This window comes from Lepus europaeus, chromosome 18 (genome assembly GCF_033115175.1).
Source record: "Lepus europaeus isolate LE1 chromosome 18, mLepTim1.pri, whole genome shotgun sequence".
Classification (NCBI taxonomy): domain Eukaryota; kingdom Metazoa; phylum Chordata; class Mammalia; order Lagomorpha; family Leporidae; genus Lepus; species Lepus europaeus.
The window spans coordinates 15489520-15510274 of NC_084844.1; the positions used below are offsets into that span (position 1 = coordinate 15489520).

General features: G+C 37.3%; 1 protein-coding gene across 15 annotated transcripts in view; it reads right to left on the minus strand.

Annotated features, from left to right (window-relative positions):
* The window catches only part of TANC2 (tetratricopeptide repeat, ankyrin repeat and coiled-coil containing 2), a 449007-nt gene that overhangs the window by 213835 nt on the left and 214417 nt on the right, over positions 1-20755 (minus strand). For 12 of the 15 annotated variants that reach the window (XR_009868432.1, XR_009868431.1, XR_009868430.1 and 9 more), the window contains one exon: positions 11302-11412. The exons of the other annotated variants lie outside the window; for them this stretch is intronic. Coding sequence is in view for 9 of the 12 variants with exons in the window: in XM_062215498.1 (XP_062071482.1) it covers positions 11302-11412 (111 nt within the window). In the remaining 3 variants the exon portion in view is untranslated. The remainder of the gene's footprint in view (positions 1-11301; positions 11413-20755) is intronic. 15 annotated transcript variants of the gene reach the window in all.

Below are 20755 nucleotides of genomic sequence, written 5' to 3' on the forward strand. Positions count from 1 at the left end.
TGTATCTGTGAGGGTGTTCCTGGAACAGATTAGCATTTAAACTGGAGAATGGAACAAAGATCACCTTCACCTATGTGAGTGGGCAAGGACATCATCCAATCCCTTATCGGTATGAATAGAACAAAAAGTGGAGGAAGGGTACATATGCTTCCTTTGCCTGAGCTAGGATATCATTTTTTCCTGCCCTTGGAAATGGTAGTCTGTTCTCAGGCCTCTGGACTCAGACCAGTACTTATACCATGGTTCTCAGGCTTCCAAGATTATACTGAAACTCCACCACCAGTTCTCCTGGGTCTCCAGGCTGCATATGGTAGGTCATGAGAATTCTCAGACTCCACATCAACTCCTCGTATTATATTTATTTTCTTCTTTCCTTCCCTTCCTCTTTCTTTCTTTCTTTTCTCTCTTTCTCTCTTTTCTTTCTTTCTCTCCCTCTCTCCCTCCCTCCCTCCCTCTCTCTCTCTCTCAAACTCTAATACAGTCATTACTTTATTTAAAATGTCAGTTTCAGGTTCCTTTAAATTTACTGGAACTATTTGAATTATATATAAAAATATATTCATTAAAATGTCTAAGACATATAAAGTACAAAAAGTCTCCATTTTATGATTTAACTTTAAATTTTTCAACCTCATGATGGTGCAAAACCATATGCATTCAGTAAAAACCTTACTTCAGATTTTTAATGTTGATCTTTTCCTGGGTTAGTGATCTCTTTTGTGATAACTGGGCAGCAGCAGCCACCTGCAGCTACCAGTCAACCACAACATCAAAGTGTAAATAACCAATGCTCCACAGTGTACTGCACTGTTAAGTTCTGATGTTCAGTATGTCAGGTATATGAAGAACATTCTTGATGTATGGTATTTTCAATTTATGAAGAGTATATTGGGACATGACTCTACTGTAAATCAAGGGGCATGGTGCCATATTAAGATTCTGATGCTGCAGGCAAGGTTTGCTGATTTATCTCCCAGTACTGATTACTTTTTCCTGATCAACACAGAAAGGAATAATGGAGAGGAAAAGTAACTTACCACTTTACTATTGCTATCTACCCTCCCTGCCTTCCCTTTGGCCAAAGTCTACCATTGCTCCTCTGGCCAATATGCAGTCAGTCTTTCAACTGTCTAGTATACTCATGTTAAAAACATAAAAGTCATATGCATTATAGAAAATTACTATACCCAGTATAGACTGTACTAGAACAGATATTCTTTTTGTGTATTTTTAAAAAGATTTATTTATTTATTTGAAAGGCAGAGTTACAAAGAACGAGGAGAGACAGAAATTTTCCATCTGGGGGTTCACTCCTCAAATGGCAGCAATGGCTGGGGCTGGGCCAGGCCAAATCCAGGAGCCAGGAGCTTCTTCTGGGTCTCCCACGTGGGTGCAGGGGCCCAAGTACACCTCTGCTGCTTCCCCAGGCACATTAGCAGGGAGCTGGATTGGAAGTGCAGCATCTGGGAATTGAACTGATGCCCATATGGGATGCTGGTGCCGCAGGCCAGGGCTTTAACCCACTGAGCCACAGTGATGGCTCCAGAGCAGATATTCTTAGAACAGAATTTCCTAAACTGTGATCCGGGGAACTGAGAAGTTAGTTTATGCTACATGAGCTATGCTAAACTATAAGATCCATGAACATAAGACTTTATGCAGCATTTTCATTAACACATTCCCAAGTGCTCAGACTCACATCTGCTATATAGTACTCAACAAATACTAAATGGATAATTGTTATGAACCATGAAATATTAGTAGCTACTAAAAATTGAAACATTTTTCAAAGAAGGAAGATATCAGGATAAAATACAGAAGTAAATACTGGATAAGTATAACAGGACAGAACACATTAATCAAGAGTAGGAAACACACTCCAAGGGGTGTCTCTAGAAGAGTCAGCTCAGGACCGTTCCTCTGCTTTTTTCCGCTAACACTCCAGCTGTAAATATCAGATCATCAAGCTGGACTAACCACTCCTTTTCCTCGTTGTTGTTTCTCTAAACTTTGAGTTCGCTTGTCATTCTACCAAATGATTCTGCTCACAGCTTCAAACACTATTCCAAATATAGTTTTGTCAGTATTCAGACAGAGATCTTGGTCTCGCAGCCCAGCTTCTCACTTCATAGACCTCCTCAGCCTCAGTGATCTTGTTCCTCACTCCTTTTCAGTTCCTACTTCCACACTAGGGAACCTTGTCATTACTAATGGCTACATGGTATTTATTATCTCTCAATCTCAAATGTCACTGATCACTACTTCTGATATATCTAGCTTGTTTTTTTTCCTCCTGATCTCATTGGTATCTAGAACCCATTGAATTTATCCTTGTCTCTCACTTTTCATGTTCTCATATCCTCTCCTGCTCAGTTCAGATTTCATAGTCCAACACTATAATCACATTCCTTTCAAATATCCTCAACTTCCTTGATCTAATCTTATTATTCAAATCTGGCAGTATCCCAACTCTGATTAAGGTTCTATTCTCCATCTATTCTATTAATTAAATGTGGCTTTTACTATACTACTAACAAATCCCTCTTTAAATTAATGACCAATGTTAAGTGAGACATCAGTAGTATCTAGGAACCCTACTACATTTCCCTAAGCCATTTACTCTCTTTAAATACAATTTATACATTCTTCTTTATCTTCAAACTTCAATATCTTTCCCCATCCTTACTTTAAGCTGGTTATGTTTTCTCCATCTAATTTAGAAAATAAGCAATCAGAAGAAACTTTCTGCAGGCTCACATCACCATTATCTACCTAATTATCTACATCCCAGCCTATAAAATAGTTTAAAAAAAAACTTTATTCCTTTCTATGTCTAATCCCTTCACTTCTGTTTTTTATTATCATTTGTCATTTCTTCTAGTAAATTTTTTTTTTAGCATTTCTTTCCTCTCTTCTGTATCATCATTTTTTCCTCCCTTACCAGGGTATAGCATAAAACCAGACTGGAGATTATTCTCATTTAGAAGATCCATGTTTGTCTCACAGTCTCCTACAGCTAGTTTCCTGCTACACTTTTCCCTCTCATAGCATAATTCCCTGGAATAGCAGCTTATATTCACTAATTGTTAATTCTTCTCTCTCATTCACTAAACCTCTGCAATCAAATTTTACCATCATGATTCTACCAAATGGCTTGACAAGACTATCAGTTCTCTCCAGGCTGCAATTTTAAAAAGGGTGGTAGTGAACAGCCTCAAGTAGAAGCTTATTTATATATGTTTACTTATTTATATTTACTTATTTGAGAGGTAGAGAGAGGAGGAAAAATGGAAGCACTCCCATATGCCAGTTCACTCCTCAAATGCCTCCAATGGCGGGGCTTAAACTAGGAGCAGGGAACTCAATCCTGTCTCCCACATGGATTTCAGGAACTCAATCACTTGAGCCATCACCGCTACGTCAGTTGGGTACTGAGTACTGAACCCAGGCACTCCAATATGAGACGCAGGCATTCTAACCAGCATCTTAAATCACTAGGCCAAATGCCTGCTCCAGAAAATGATTTTTTAAAAAAAGATTTTTTTTTTTTTACTTGAAAGGCTGAGAGGAGTGGAGATAAGAGGAGGAGAAGAGAAGAGAAACAAAGAAAACACAGAAAGTTGAAATGGCTTTCACAGTTAATGGGAAAACTGTTCATCTGGATATCCAACTAAATTATGGATCTAAATACCACATTCATAGGCTGAGTCTTCAAAATTTATAACACAAAAAACACCTCAATAAAAATTAATCTAGGCCGGCGCCATGGCTCACTTGGCTAATCCTCCGCCTGTAGTGCCAGCACCCCGGGTTCTAGTCCTGGTTGGGGAGCCGGGTACTAGTCCCGGTTGCTCATCTTCCAGTCCAGCTCTCTGCTGTGGCCCGGGAGGGCAGCGGAGGATGGCCCAAGTGCTTGGGTCCCTGCACCTGCATGGGAGACCAGGAGGAAGCACCTGGCTCTTGGCTTTGGATTGGCGTAGTTTAGGCTGTAGCAGCCATTTGGGGAGTGAACCAATGAAAAGAAGACCTTTCTCTCTGTCTCTCTCTCACTGTCTATAACTTTACCTGTCAAATAAAAGTAAAAAAAAAAAAAAAAATCTAAAAGTCAGTGTGATGGGATTAACCCCTTAAGCAATGATAAGCTATGTTAGGAAAATAACTGAAAATGTTCAAAGTGAAACATTTCAGTCATCAAAGCATCTTTCTCACATGTTAAGAACTTGCATGGGTAGGGCAATGTGGGAAAGAAAAGCTATTTATATTCATATTCTTTGGAATGCTTATTTTCATAAACAGTAATCATATGGTACCTCTTTTTTTTTTCTTTAAAGATTTATTTATTTATTTGAAAGGCAGAATTACAGAGAGAGGGAGACAGAGAGTCTTCCACCTGCCGATTTACTCCCCAAATGGTCGCAACAGCCACAGCTGAGCCAGGCTGAAATCAGAAGCTTCAATTGGGTCCCCAACATGTGGGCAGGAGCCCAAGCACTTGGTCCATCCTCTGCTACCTTCCCAGGCACATCAGCAGGGAGCTGGATTGGAAATAAAGCCAGGACTTGAACCAGTGCTCACATGGGATGCTGGACTACAGACAGCAGCTTAATCTGCTGCACCACAGTGTTGGTCCCACAGAGTATCTCTTATGCTTTTAAAAAAACTGAGATTATTTCTGTTTATCTCTTGGTCTTCACATCTATTACTTATTACATTAACTGTCACACCCTGAGTAGGTAAGCACTGGAATTCAATTACTTCCTTCTTTACATTCAAATTTACCCAGCATCCAATTTCTCTGGGTTTGTGGTGGTATTCTAAATATTAATGGTCTGTTTCATTTCAACCTTTATAACAGTATTTCTTTTTGTGGTGACAGAGAGATGTCAGACTGCTTTGAGAACCTGTTATAGCAAAGTACACATGTACAAGTAGAAAGTTTTTGCCTATAATTTTAAAGAGCTCAGAGCCACCCTAAATCCTGGCAAGTTAACTTAACTTACAGGGCTGACATTGTGGTGTAGCAGGTTAAGCCATTGCCTACAGCGGCAGCATCCCATATAAGCACCAGCTCCTATTCTGGCTGATCCACTTCTGAACCAGCTCCTTGCTAATGGCCTGGGAAAATCAGTGGAAGATGGCCCAAGTGTTTGGGACATTTGGGCTGCTGCTACCTACATGGGAGACCTGGAAGAAGCTCCTGGTTCCGGGCTCCAGCCTTGCCCAGTCCTGGCTGTTGCAGCCATTTGTGGAGTGAACCAGTTGATGGATAATCTTTCTCTCTCTCTCTCTCTCTCTCTCTCTCTCTCTCTCTCTCTCTCTCCCTCCCCCCCCTTCCCTCTCCGTCAACTCTTTAAATAAATAAATCTTTAAAAAATTGCTTTACACTTACCATGTTTACAGTAAAATGTAACTACAATGTAACAGAAGATGTCTATTAAGAGAAAAAGACTGCTGGCATACAAAGGCCAATGCAAAATCATATACAGGATTTTATTTCTAAGTACAAAATTTGTAGTAAAAAAAAAGAAACATACCTAATTATTTAGTATAAAGATAACATTTGACAATGTTTTTAGAAATTTTTAAAATGAAGGAAATACAAAGCAATCTTTTCTTTTAATTGAAATGATCATGACTGTAGAGGAGTTGGGAAGAGATAATTAAATGAACTACTCATTTTCTATGAAATATTTTATTTACTTATAGTGGCTTATACTTGCATTATAAATGTACAATGCTGAAATAAGAAGACCTAATGAAAAGTACTTTACAGATGCAAAAATGAATATGTACCAAATAACTTATGAATATGTACCAAATAACTATCATAACTCTTTTCTTCTTGAATTTTAAAACACATCTCAATTTTGTTGTTACCTTAAATAACACAATGCTTTGAAAACCATTGTCATTTTAAAAGAGATTTCAAAGGACTTATATAAAAAGATTAATTTCAAATTCCTCTGAAAATATTTGATGGATAGAAGCCTGGCTGTTTTCAGAAGGCTGGTTTGGACTCTGGTCCTTAACCTTGCCCATGTAGACAAAAAGTCTTATTAAATTGTCAATGTGGCCTGCATCTGTGCCAAAGTTCACTTCTATACTTGAAATTTTGTATAATTATAATGTGTAACAAACACTTAAAAACTAAAATATAAACAAAGAGTAAGACCATCCTTTAATGGCACCTGATTACTTTAAATTTCCAATACAAGTTCACTGTAGAAATTTCAGAAAATGTAGAAAAATGTAGTGATGATGATGAGAAACAAGAATAACAGGAAGGGTGTTAACATCTCTCACTGCTATTCTACTCGAGCTAAGCATGTGGCATATGCGTAATTTCACTTAATCTGGGTAATAATTCTATGTGATAAGTCTTTTTTTTCTTAAGATAGGTCTGTTTTTACCACAATTTTACACAGAATTTAAGGCGATGAAAGTTAGACAAAGCACAGAGCTAGTATGTAGAAGAACCATAAATTAAATGCAGATCTAACTCCAGAACCTGAACTTTCACTCACATATGCTGACCAAGAAAATTAAAACCACTTGTATGTAATCCCACCTACCATATACAATCTCTGCTAACATTAATATTATCTCTGGCTTTCCTAGTTTCCTAATTCTCTTCCTATTTAAACAATCAAAGTTTCAGTGGTATAGTCTTCTAGATATTCTTTCTAGGAATATATTATCTATCTATGTAGATACACAATTTTTAAAATTATAAAATAATGACATACTATATATGAATTGCTGTGACGGGGAACTGAAGCACAAAGAAATTACATGCCATATTCCAGATCACAAGACTGGAAGGTAAAAATCAGAACTGAATCGGAGTAAGACACAATTAATTAAAATGACCCAACATTTTTAGACATTTTTTTCTGACTTAGAAAACAATTTAAGATCGTGTGCTACACCTCACAATTATTACTGTAATAACAATAAAATTAGCTAACATTCATAGATATTTACTAGGGGCCAAGCATTCTGTGGAATGCTTTATACACATAGTAATCTGATTTAAGAATATGATCCCCATTTTTAGAGATGAGGAAACTGAGGCTTAGAAAAGTTTAGTGACTTGCCCAAAGCCACACAGCCAATAAGTAACACTGCATGCCGAAAAGTTACAGAGTATGAGTCTGTTCTGTTATTTTGGAAATTATTCTTTAGTCATTGATATCACTTTGTTAGCTTTTTTCATGATAGTAGAATACAGTCCCATCTCAAACATAAAAATTGAATTATGTTTTGTTTTTTTAAATCTAAGTAATGAGTGTTTATAGAATTTGCATAGTAATGGGAGTAGAAGGAAATGTCTTTCTGAACTACACTGTGTTCACTTTAAGAGTTCAATAATAAATTCTGCTTCTGATCCTGACAAATCACTTACATTTTCCAGGTCTTCTTTCCCTACTGTGAGGTAATTATACAATACAATTCCTTGAACATCTCCTACTCTGATGGTTTAGTTAACACAATCAATCACTTCCATAAGCTGCAGTTACTGAACCAAAATATACAGTTTATTTATTTTTTCCCCCTACATTTTCTGCCTACAACAAATTTGATTTCAGGAAAAATAAAACTGGAATTAAACATTCTAGAATGTAATGCTATACAGATTCAATATTCTTTGTAGACAACGTATTAATGACTTGGTTGTTTGATCTACAATTTCCTGTACATATACAATAACACAGAAAAGTCAGGCTTTGGTACAAAGATGCTAGGTACAAACAGACAATCCAACAAAAATAAAAGTTCATTTCTCAAACACAAAATCTAAAATATAGCTACCAAAAGCTTTTAGTTTAGATGATAAAGAAACATTACTAACTACTTTCTAGAAGTCAATAGTAGTAGCATGAATTCCACAGCCTTCTAGCATTTGTTCACTGCATTATTTGTAAGCAGTCTAGAGTAGCCCTTTAATCCAATCAGATCTCAAAGCATGGAACTTTAACTAGCAGCTTCTACATCATCTGGGAATTTGCTACAAGCGCAAGTTCTTGACTCACTTCAGACCTACCGAACCAGAAATTCTCAGGGTGGAGCCAGCAGTCTGCATTTGGACATGCTCTCTTAAGTATGAAGTATGCTAAAATTTGAGAACCGCTGCTCTTTTATGATAAACTCAAAGTTGTCTCTGCAAGATGAAATAGTTTCTTAAATTTATGGGTAATAATGAGTAAAGCAGGTAGATAAGAGGATATCACAACATTAGCCTTCATTGCATTATTATATATAAATATAATAAAATAATCATTGTTCTGATAGTATATTCTATGTTAAATTTCTTCCCCAAAAGCATAGACTGATATTAGCCCTCTAGGGGGAGCAAAAAAGTTTCTCTTTACCTTTAAAAGATTCCAGTATTTAGTTCTATGAAATGAAGTGACGGCAGACAGATTACTAGGATAAAGGGCATACAAACTAATTATGTGCAGGGAGGCATCACAGGTCAGGAAAGTGAGTACTCGAATATCTAGTGAGATACAGAAGCTTACATGATTCATAGAGCAAAGTCAGGAGGACACAGGTAATTTAGGGGAACGTCAATGATTTGGGGAGGATGGTTGAGTCCTCAGAATGGGTGACAGCCTGTGACTGTCTGGGTATGGTGTCAACCTTCTGCTTCCCATGATAACACTTAATCTTTCCTGGTTGATGAGATTGCCGGAAGGGAGGCTCCTGATAATTGAGTTCCTTTCTGGAGGATCTATCTTTAGGCAGATAAGGGAACATCAGAGAAAACTTCCTCTCTGCAAAGAGGTAAAGGGATAAGAGACAGAGAAACCTTGGTTCTGAGGCCTTCTGATCTTTAGCTCAAAGCAATCAGCCTGCCAAATAACCAGACTCTGAGGTGTTTTTTCAGAGCCCCAACAGTTTGCTTCATGAAGGTACTCTTTACTCATTTGTCTTTTGCTATTTTTTGTTAATATGCAGAGATAATAGCTTAAACCTCATATTACCTTTTATTTACGATTTATTTATTTATTTGAAAGGCAGAGTTACAGAGAGAGGGAGAGACAGGCAGAGACAGACATCTTCCATCTGTTGGTTCACTCCCCAAATGGTTGCAACAGCCACAGCTGGGCTAGGCTGAACGCAGGAGCCTGGAACTCCATCCAGGTCCCCCATGTGGGTGGCAGGGGCCCAAGGACTTGGGCCGTCTTCTGCTATTCCTCAGGTGGATAACAGGCAGCTGCGAACCGGCACGCTCCTATGGGATGCCAGCATCACAAGTGGCAGTGTAACCTCTGTGCTACAAGGCACAGATTACCATTCTATCTCAGTACAAACTTATTTTCAGAGAATGTAATAACTTTATTTTTCTTATTAAAGACTCATCTATTTATATGAAAGAGTGACACAGAGAGAAGACACATAGAGAGAGATCCTGCATCTGCTGGCCACTTCCCCATATGCCCTTAGCAGACAGGGCCTGGCAGAAGCCAGGAGACAGGAACTCTAGGAGCCAGAACTCCAACTCATGGACTTGAACCAGCACTGCAACACAGGAGGCTGGCACGGTAAGGGGCGGCTCAGCCAGCAGCACAATACCTAAAAACTTTAGGCCCTAAAAACTTTACTGTCACAGAGCAAGTCCCGGTGAAGTTTCTATGCTCTAATAAGCATAAGGAAAAAGTCTGTATAGGATGGCCATTAGCATTCTAACATCATTTTCGGCTTCTTCCTGCCTTTCTAAAAATCTTTACTGAGGTTTAGTTTGGTTCAATTCTAACTGAGCAAAGAATTCATGCTTGTGGAACATATTTTTAAATAATCACATTGATAAAATTGTTCAAAGTGATTCACCACTGGTATTCCAACAAACAGCAGTTACTTTGCTTTATGACAATATCAATAGCTACATTAGATTAAGGATGTCAGATGGGCAATCAAGAAGTGAGATTAGATCACCCTGACAGTCATTCTGATGTGTGAATCTGGAAAACAAAAGGTCTCTGATGGGGTTTCTTTTCCAAAATTCAAATAAGGAACAGGGAATTAGCAGTTACTTTATTTAACTCGCTAAGATTTGCATGAAGTGTAAAGTACAGTATTTCATTGCCCAAGAAGTCTGGTAATACCTTAGAACACAAAAAAGATTCTTCTAACCACATGCTGTGATGTTATCTACAGAGCAATTTTGTTTCTCATGGAGGCAGAAGTCCCACCCTAAGATATAACCACAATTGATTTAGAAAAGCCCGTCATCCACAATAGTGCAGGAAGTCTGCACTACTCTGAAAGGGAAATCCCAAGGTCTTTCTACATTCAAAATTAATTCATAAAATCAAACATGTCTTAGTTTTGTTGTTTGGCCCAAGTTGTCCCCCACTGGGTTTTCTGTTTGCTTGTTCATTTTAGCAGGTCTTATCTGGCTTCAGAGATATTTTATCCTGACATGGTGGATCAGCGTTTCTGATAGTTTCCTTACGACTAGGAATCAATTTACTTTGCTGACCTCTAATGCTCTAAATATGTAGTAGCTGCATTCACTGTGACTTAACATCAATTTTAATGAGCAGGAATAAACAAAAGAACTAAAATCAAGTTTTCTAAGGTCTTTTACTAATGGTCTCATCTGTATACTCAACTAGAGCTGTGAACATTTCAGACACAGCTCTATGGACTCACTGTAGAGAAAGTGTAAAGGATGTTGCCAGGCAACTCATCTAAGCTTCAAAGAATCTAAGCATTGATAATGGGCCTGCCTCAGTTTGGCTCCCGCACAAGAAGGGTTTTAGTGAACTCTCACATGTGTTAACAGGCCATTCATGAGTAGAGGTATTTCTAAAAAGTGAATGGCCAAAATAGATGGACTCAGGAATCTATATTTCTTTTCTAATTCAGGTCTAAGGTTCCCTGTATCACAATTTTTTTCTGTAGCTATCTAGAAATCCAATAGGAATGAAGTACAATAGGTTATATGTAAAAAGTCCAGTGCTGAATTTTTATTTATATCTTCAACTGTGCTGTTTGTATGTGGCCATAGCACAATTTCTTCAAATATCTCAAATCACAAAATATTTATCCACAAAAAATGATTTAAACCTTTTGAAGATGATTTTTTAAATTATTTGCAATACTGCATTTTAATATCAATAGTTAAAACAGGATGTTCAGTAATAAATATACTCTTTAAAGAGAATATGTAATCAGTTGCAAAAGAGGTAATAATATGTTTTTGTAAGTAGTATACATGCAAAATACTGCTCTGCTGGATGGACCTGATCTAATCCTCCTGTTTCAAAGCAGACACTTTGCATGCATGCTTACCAGGGCAGTATGCATCCACGTCCAGTTTCTGAGCTGAAGTGAGGGTTGGTGAGCCAAGCTCGGATTCTGGAATTCGTGGGCTCTCAACAAACTTTGCCTTCCTCAGAGGGGCTAAGGACAAAAAGAAGAGAGAGAGAAAGGAGGAGGAGGAGGCCAAGCAGGAGGAGGAAGAGGAAAGTAGGGAGGGATGGAGGGAAGGAAAAAGTGGAAAAAGAGGGAGAGGGAGAGGGGGAAATAGAAAAGAAGGGAAAGAGAGACGGAGGGAAAGAGAAGGAGAAAAGGAAAAAGAGAAACACAGAGGGGTCATGAGTAAGGGGAACAGCAGGCAACAGATGGAAGCACTTAAACGAACAACACACTCTGTCAGACTCAGATCAGGTTACCCTAGTTTTTGTGCCAGAAAAAAAAAAAATTAACTGCATTCTTCACAGAGGAGATGGGTCTTGTTAAAAACTCTCTGAAAGCTGAAAAAACTAAAATCTAATATTTAAAATAGGCATAAATTGTGATTGCCTATTATAGCCCATTAAGCTATTTTTTCTCTTTATAGAGCAAACATCTCTTTTAAAAAAAAAATCATTTGTCATTATATTCATGTATTAACTAAGGACAGGACAGGATTATGTTTTAAGGTTTTGTTATAATAGTTATAATCAGAAGGTTTTCTTTGCTAATACTCAGTTGTGTTAAATACTGTAAATAGTATTAAACATAAGCCATGAGGCCTAATCTGTGTAGCTTAACAGGGAAAACAATTCTCTTACTTAATGTAAGGAGTCAAACTTTTAGTGACCAAAAATATTAAGTCATACCAGTTTGACACTGGATGCTAAAAAACGTGACATAACTACAAATTTAGTCATGAAGTCTCTGGAATATTCCATGAAATGGAAATCATTTATACTTATAAAGAACAAAGAATCATTCATGGATCAAAATTAACTTCCTGAAAGTACATATAAATTTAATTTACTGAATTTTAAAAGGAAAAATGAAGGAACAATATTAATATACAGTCAAATAAATAGTTAAATATTTTAAAATATTTTATGAAATTTTAAAATATTTTATGAAGATTGCTTAGGTAATTTCAAACTGCATCAAATGAACTATAATAGGATACTTAGTATAGCATTGACACAACAGTATCACATGAATTTAAAAACTGAATTGTCTGCATTATCTATTAATATCATAACTACAGGTGTCTAAGACACCTGATTGTTTCAGAGCAGTACATTTTTCAAAATACTCATCTATTATTGACAAACAGAAGATTCTAAATTATTCTTAAAAGACCCTGTAAAAAGTAATATAAAATATCATTACAATAGCCAGAAGACTCCTTTATTTTCTTTGGTGGATAAAAATGAGAAAGCATTGGAAGAATACAGGAAATATTTTTGAAATGTGCATTCAAAATCTACACATCTACACATACACAATATTTCAAACTTTAAGAGTATATTTTTAAAAGGGGGGCTGTTACTGTTTCCATGGCAACAAAGGCCTAAAGCTCTAAAAGCACAGTTAATGCCAAAATAAGCTTGGGAATACAGCAGAACTCTCACCTCTTCCAAGTGTCACACTTGAGGTTGCTTTAAATAATCACTATTAGGAATGATGATTTCAAGTGATTTATATGCATACATGCAGGCTACTAACAGCTAATAATATAATCTTTCATCATAATCTTACCAACTGATTCAAAAATAATGAAACATTTTATTTATCCAATATTGCTCAGTAAAGGAGAAATGATTATAATTTAATTCTTAATGCTCTAAGTCTTTTACTAGAATTTTACTAAAGCACTGTCATGCATCAGAATAACTATTTTACCTGCTGAGTTCTGACAAAGACAGCACTGATTACTACTCAAGAGACTCTATCTATTTAAAAACCTTAATAAATAAATGTCTATAATAAAATCTGGGGCTATTAGACAGCCATAAACCAGCACTCTAGGGGGGAAATGTAAGAAAATTGAAGGATGGTAGTAGAACTTAAGGGAGGTAAGAGGAATGGACAAGAATTATGAGATACAGTCAGTCAATGAGAAAGATTAAGGTCCCAGAGATCAAAAAGGAAAAAAAAAAAATAGCTGAAAACTAGTGTTCACAAGGACTTTAATAGATTCAGGGAAAAGAAAAAAATGAGACATCTTACTAGAATATAGAATTTTCCAGCAAACAGTTATTTGGAGTCTTTGAAGCTCAGGGTCATACTAACTTCTTTATAGTCACTTCTCAGAAAATTCCAGATGAGATTATCTTTAGAGTTCACAGTAGGCATTTAATTTTACCTCCCTTTACCCTCATGCATGGGGGTACTATGTGTATCAAGTAATGAAGTTCAATTACTTTATAAGGTTGATGATGGTGTTTTCATCCAAATTAGAGAAAACTGATACTTTTCCAGGGGCATGACACCTTTTTTTTCTGAAAAGGGCCATTTGGATATTTGTAACATCATTTGTGGGCCATCCCAAATTATCAACTTAAAAAATAGCATGCTAGAGAATTACCAAATTTCAAGATCTGCCTGTCATTGTCTTGACAGGGCCAGATTAAATGATTTCATGGGCCTTATATAGCCTGTAGGCTGGACGTTCCCCACCCTTACAATTAGTCCATTAAAAAACAGGATATACCATCGTAGACATGACAGGTTGTCCAATGGTCATAATACTGTTTTGTGTATACCAAAGGGCATGGTGGAAGACGGGCACGATATTTTTCTTGTAAACCTAGAATTTTAATGCAATTCACTGTTAAAAAAAAAAAAGTATACTAGATGTTTTAGATGGGTGAGAGAAATCTACATTAAAAGGGTTTACCAGATAGGAAAAAAAAAAGGTGGCTGAGATGAGATGAGTAAGAACCTAACACCAAAAATGAGGTATTTTATTCTAAGACATAACAAAAAACTTTTGTTCTGAGAAGTGATCTGAATCAACACTGGAAACATGATTCTTGATGCTGTAAGACTTGGCTTTGGGAATCTACGGAGGTTGAAAGAAAATATACTGGTTGAGGGGGTGGACATAATGATTTGGAAGACCTAGGTCTTAGTTCTAACTTTATTAGTTAGCAAGAAACTGTCAGGGTGGGCACTGTGGCACAGTGGGCTAAGCTGCTGCTCGGAAAGCCTGCATCCCAAATCAGAGTGTCTGGGATACGGTCTACCTCTGCTTCTGTTCGTGTGCACCCCTGTGAGGCAGCAGATAATGGCTCAAGTACTTATGTCCCTCAATCTGGGAGACCCAGATTGAGTTCCTGGCTCCTGACTTCGGCCTGGCGCAGGCCCAGCCCCAGCTGTGTAGGCTTTTGGGAAGTGAATCAGCAGATGGAAGATATTCTCTCCCTCCCCTTCCCTCCCCCCCCCCCCTTTCTTCTTCCCTCTCATCCTCCCTCCCTCCTCTTCTTTTTCTGTGTCAACTCTGCATTTCAAACTTAAACTTAAAAAAGTTTAAAAACATACACTGTCTAGTTAAAAAAAAAAAAACAAAAACTTGACAAGTCATTTAGTTAGTAAGCCTCACTGGAGCAGTGAGGATTATGCCTACGTAAAGCAGTATGAGCAAGTGACTTCAAGACACCCTATCAGAGGGTAACACAGAGGTAAAGAGTTGGGCAATGTAGCAAGTAAGAGTCTAGGCCTTGAACCCAAAAAGCCTAGGTTAGATTCCCATGTCTTCCACTTTTCCATATCTGTAGGAACATTTCTGAGTTTAGGTTTTCTCATCAGTTATTCTGGGTTCTTAAAGTACTTACATCACAGATGAGTTGTAAGAATTATATTAATACAAATAAAGTCCTCAGAACAGTTTCTAGCACAGAATGAATGTTTGATAAATGTTAGCTGCTGTCATCAGTATCATTATTTGGAATGTATGAATCATGTATTTGTGTTGGGAGAAGGAAGGAGTAAAAATGAAGACAGCTAAGATGCCATTGAGGAATGAGGTGACCAGTGATGTCACTAATTACTTTTTAAAAAATACAAAGGTCACAATATTGAAGAAAATATGGGGGCTAGTGTTGTGGCCTAGCGGGTAAGGCCACCACCTTCAGTGCCGCATCCCTCATGGGCACTGGTTCTAGTCCTGGCTGCTCCACCTCCAATCCAGCTCTCTGCTATGGCCTGGGAAAGCAGTAGAGGATGGCCCAAGTCCTTGGGCCCTTGCACCCGTGTGGGAGACCTGGAAGAAGCTCCTGGCTTTGGATTGGTGCAGCCCTGGCCATTGCAGCCTCTTTGGGAGTGAACCAGCGGATGGAAGATCTCTCTCTGCCTCTCCTTTCTCTGTTTAACTCTGACTTTCAAATAAATAAGTAAATCTTTAAAAAAAGAAAATATGTCATGCTGTAAAAAGCAGGATATCCAAATCAAAATGTTCTAGGTTAGATAATAACAAATATGAGGGTACATAAAAAAGAGTGTAGTTTAGGCCATTGGTTCTCAAAATGCAGTGCCTGAACCAGTAGCCTAGCATCACCTGTGAATCTGCTACAAATGCAAATAACTAGGTCTTATGACAGAGCAGCTGAATCAGAAACTCTAGGGGTTGGTGGCCCAGTAGTCTGTACTCAGCAAACCCTGCAAGCAGTCCTGATGTACTGTGAGGTTATGGACACTAGATGCAAGAATCTACAAATACCATGTGCACAGCTGATCCTGAAGAGGACTTTCTTAAGAACAAAGCTGTAGGCCAGTGCCATGGCTCACTTGGATAATCCTCCACCTGTGGCGCCAGCACCCCAGGTTCTAGTCCCGGTTGGGGTGCCAGATTCTGTCCCGGTTGCTCTTCTTCCAGTCCAGCTCTCTGCTGTGGCCCGGGAGGACAGTGGAGGATGGCCCAAGTGCTTGGGTCCCTGCAACCGCATGGGAGACTGGGAGGAAGTACCCAGATCCTGGCTTCGGATCGGCGCAGCACTGGCCGTAGCAGCCATTAGGGGAGTGAACCTACAGAAGGAAGACCTCTCTGTCTCACTGTCTATAACTTTCTATTTCTCTCTCTCTCACTAACTCTGCATGTCAAAAAAAAAAAAAAAAAAAAAAAAAAAAAAAAAAAAAGCTGTAATAAAATTGAAACCAAGACCTCCTGTCTGACAGTATTCATGAATAGTGTAAAAGTTAAGATTTCTTTTTAGTCATTCTCCTAGAATTATAACTCATTTTATTTTTTAAAAAAGAGTCAAGTTACAAAACAGCCATCATCTGGGGTCTATTTTGAAGACAGAACTTTAAATAATTTTTGAGGTATTGTTGATAAAAGTTTCTAACAGAAGGGAATTTCTAGGAGGAATCTGGCACAAGACTGGATAATCATGAAAGAGTGGTATAAAGTCTGACAAAATCAAAGCAAAGATCAGGAAAATGAGAAATGAAGAATGAATATCAAGATGAACAGGACATAAAGTACTAAGAAAGTATTTTCACAGAGCTGGGTTTGAGATTAATAGTGTAATTTAGTAAGGCTGATCTAAAGATAAACTGGGAAATGTGATAGAAGGATAAAAAGATTTTAGCGTAGATAAGAAAAAGAAATTCATGGTAACTTAAATTAGAAAGGGAGAGAAGTACATCTGTCTCTGTTGTAGATAATACAATCTTAAATGTGCATATATACAGATTACACAAAAAGCCTGCTAGAACTAATAAAACAAATTTAGTAAAGTTGTATGATACAAACTTAATTCAGAAGAATCAATGTGTTTCTACACACTAACAAAAAACAACCTTAAAAGGAAACTAAGGATAAATTGAACTTAAAACAGCAACAAAAATAATAAAATACTTAGGAATAAATTAAAGAGGCAAAAATTAATGGAAAGACATCCCTTGTTCATAGATTAGAAAACTTCATATTAAGATGGTAATGTTTCCCAAAACTATCTATAAATTCAGTGCAATCTTTACCAAAATCTCAATGACACTGTTTTTGCAGAAATAGAAACACCCATCCTAAAATTCATATGGAATCTTAATGGACCCTGAACAATCAAAACAATCTTGAAAAGAGAGTAAGTTGAAGTTCTCACACTCTCTAATTTCAAAGCTTACCATAAACGATCAAAACAATATTAATACTGGCATACAGACAGACATCCAGGAAAGGGAACAAGGAGCCCAGAAATAAATCTCATGGTCAGATGATTAACCACAAGGGTGCCAATACCACTGAAAGGAGGAAAGGACAATCTTTTCAACAAATGGTTTTGAGAAATTGGGTGTCTTCATTAAAAAGAACTGTTAGACCTTTATCTTGTACCATATAAAATTAACTCAAAATTGATCAAAGGCTTCAATCTAAGAACTAAAATTATAAAACTATTAGAAGCAACATGAGGAGAAAATATTTGATCTCTAGAATTGTCAAGGGGGCAGAAACTAGAAATTTTACTTTAAAAAGAAAACTATAGGTTTAACAGAGATTTCACAGGCTGATTTTTTTTTTTTTTTAAGATTTATTTATTTGAAAGAGTTAGAGAGAGAGAAGGAGAGACAGATCTTCCATTCAATGGTTCACTCCCCAAGCGGCGGCCAGGGCTGAGCCAGTCTGAAGACAGATGCTAGGAACTTCTTCCAGGTCTCCCATGTGGGTGGCAGGGGCCCAACAACTTGGGCCACCTTACACTGCTTTCCCAGGCCACTAGGAGCTGGATAGGATGTGGAGCAGCTGGGACACGAACCCAAACTGGCACATGGGATGCTGGCATTTAGGCAGCAGTTTTACCTGCTATGCCACAATGTCAGCTCCTATAAACCTTTGGGTACCATGAATTTCCTAGAGTGGGGTGGGAAAGATGGGTTCAAGACAAGTAGAAGGAAAGATACTATTTCTGTCAGTCTTACCCCCAAACCCTGTCAGATTTAAAATCTGGAAAGAGGTGGAAATAGCATCCTTCCATTCAATGTGTTTTAATTATTTCACGATTGTGCTTAAATGGTGACATAAGTAGCATCTTGAAGAAATGATAATACTAAGGAGCTTTTCCTTCATTTTAGTTATGTACTTCCAAGGATCCAAACCACTAAAGTTAAAAAAGAAAGTGAGGGGGCAGGCACTGTGGCATAGTGGGTAAAGTCACTGCCTGCAGTGCTGGCATCCCATATGGGCACGAGTCCCAGCTGCTTCACTTCTGATTCAGCTCTCTGCTATAGCCTGGGAAAGCAGTGGAATATGGTCCAAGTCCTTGGGTCCCTTGATCTGCATGGGAAGACACAGAAGCAGCTCCTGGCTTCAGATCGACATAGCTCTGGCTGTTGCAGACATCTGGGGGAGTGAACCAGTGGAGGGAAGACCTCTTTCTCTCTCTCTGCCTCTTGTAACTTTGCCTTTCAAATAAACAAATTTTAAAAAAAGAAAACCAATAGAATTTGCCAATTTTGCATGAGCTAGATACCAAATAATTAATTAAATCAATTAAATTCTCTTTACTAAGAGAAAGAATGATAATTCATATTCCCTGTTTGTTGCAGGGAAAAAATAACCATCTGAAGAAAAAAACTAACAAATAACAACAACAACAAAATGATATGATACAGAAAAAGGGAATCAAAATTTAATTATCAAATAAAATTTATCAATTAAAGACAATCTGTAGAAAAACATTTGACCAATGATAATACAAACAGAAATATACTTTTCTGAAATCAGTTATAAAATTAGTATATAACTGCAAAATACCTTTTTCGTTCTTTTTTTTTTTCTCTAAGAAATGAAGTATAGGGATACTTCAAAGTTCATGTAAAAATGAAATTAAATGGTATGTTTAGGGAGTAGGCTTCTAGCCTAGCAGTTAAGATACCTACATTCCATTCTGGAGTGCCTGGACTGACCTTGGCTCTGGCTGCTGGTTCCATCTTCCTATCCATGTAGACCGCTGGGCTCCAGTGGCTGGCTTTCTGCTACCCGCCTGGGAGACCTGATTGTTCTCCTAGGTCCTGGTTTATCCCTGGTCTAACCCCAGTGGTTGAGGGAACTTAGGGAATGAACTCGTGGATGGGAGATCTTTTTCTGCCTCTCAAACAGATAATTTTTAAAAACAATGGAAGTTTACTTTGATGCAAAACATTTACAAATCTATACATAGTTGTTTTATAATACATATTTTCCATACAAAAGTTCCACAGAATTTTGAGGCCCTTCGTATGTGTTTTATAAACTTTTATTCTCCCACTATTTTACCCAAATACCATATGCTACCTGTGTAGTCTACCAAACTGCTCTATGCTGTTTTACACAGAATTTATGTTGTGAAGTATCAACTAACTGGAACATATTAATTTTAAACCTCAATAAAGATATACTATTGCAACTAGAGAAACAATCTGCATATATATATATATACACACACACACACATATATATATATATATACATACTTAAAAACAGATCAGAGATTTGTTTTCTCATTTATACAAACAAAATACAAAATGTATATAGTATGGCAAAGTAAACATGACTGTTTATTAATACAAATGTCAGTTTCTGTGTGGCTACTAGTTACTCAAGATGGGCTTTCATATGAACCTTTCTTTCTTAAATCTCCATTGGGCATAATGAGCAGTTTTAGAAAGAAGAAAACAATTCATTTTGTCTGAGTCAAAACGCAGCATTTCATACTTGTATCAACCATAATAGAAATTACTCATACATACATTTAAAAGTATGAATATTGAGAGCTAGGTAGTCAGCACTGACTTATGACACATAGTACCATAGAAACTGAGGGCTCACTTGAAGGCAAACAAGTGTAAAGAAAATATTCTCACTTTAGTAAGTTGAATATCAACATAGTATCTACTACCTAAAGACTTTCATACGAAGTTCCCAGCAATGAGAACAAAAGAAAAAACCTTAAATTAATACAATCAAAATACTGTTCATTTAAACTCCATAAATAATTTAATAAGGGATACAATAACAATACTAACAGTGATACAGTAAAGTACTATAAAAATCAGTGAAAATAATGAAATTTGAGAAGGTACATTGGCTTATTTATTTGCAAGTAACAATTTCAAAATAGGCCAACATAAGCATATTCATAAAGTTGTCTGCTAAACAAAATAAAGAGGCTGCAATATCAGAACCAATGTCTTTTAACATTTAGTAATTTCTTGTTCAGAAGTTAGTTATAACGTATAAATTTAAAATTTTATATTTACACACATATTGCTGAAAACTCTAATGTAATTAAGAATCTAATTTCTAGGGCTGGCGTCGCGGCTTAGTGGGTTAGGCTGCTGCCTGTGATGCCAGCATCCCATATGGGTGCTGGTTCATATCCTGGTTCCTCCACTTCCAATTAAGCTCCCTGCTAATGTACCTGGAAAAGCAGCGGAGGATGACCCAAGTGATTGGGCCTGTGTACTCATGTGGGAGAGCAAGAAGAAGCTCCTGGCTCCTGGCTTCAGCTTGGCCAGGTCCCAGCCATTGAGGATA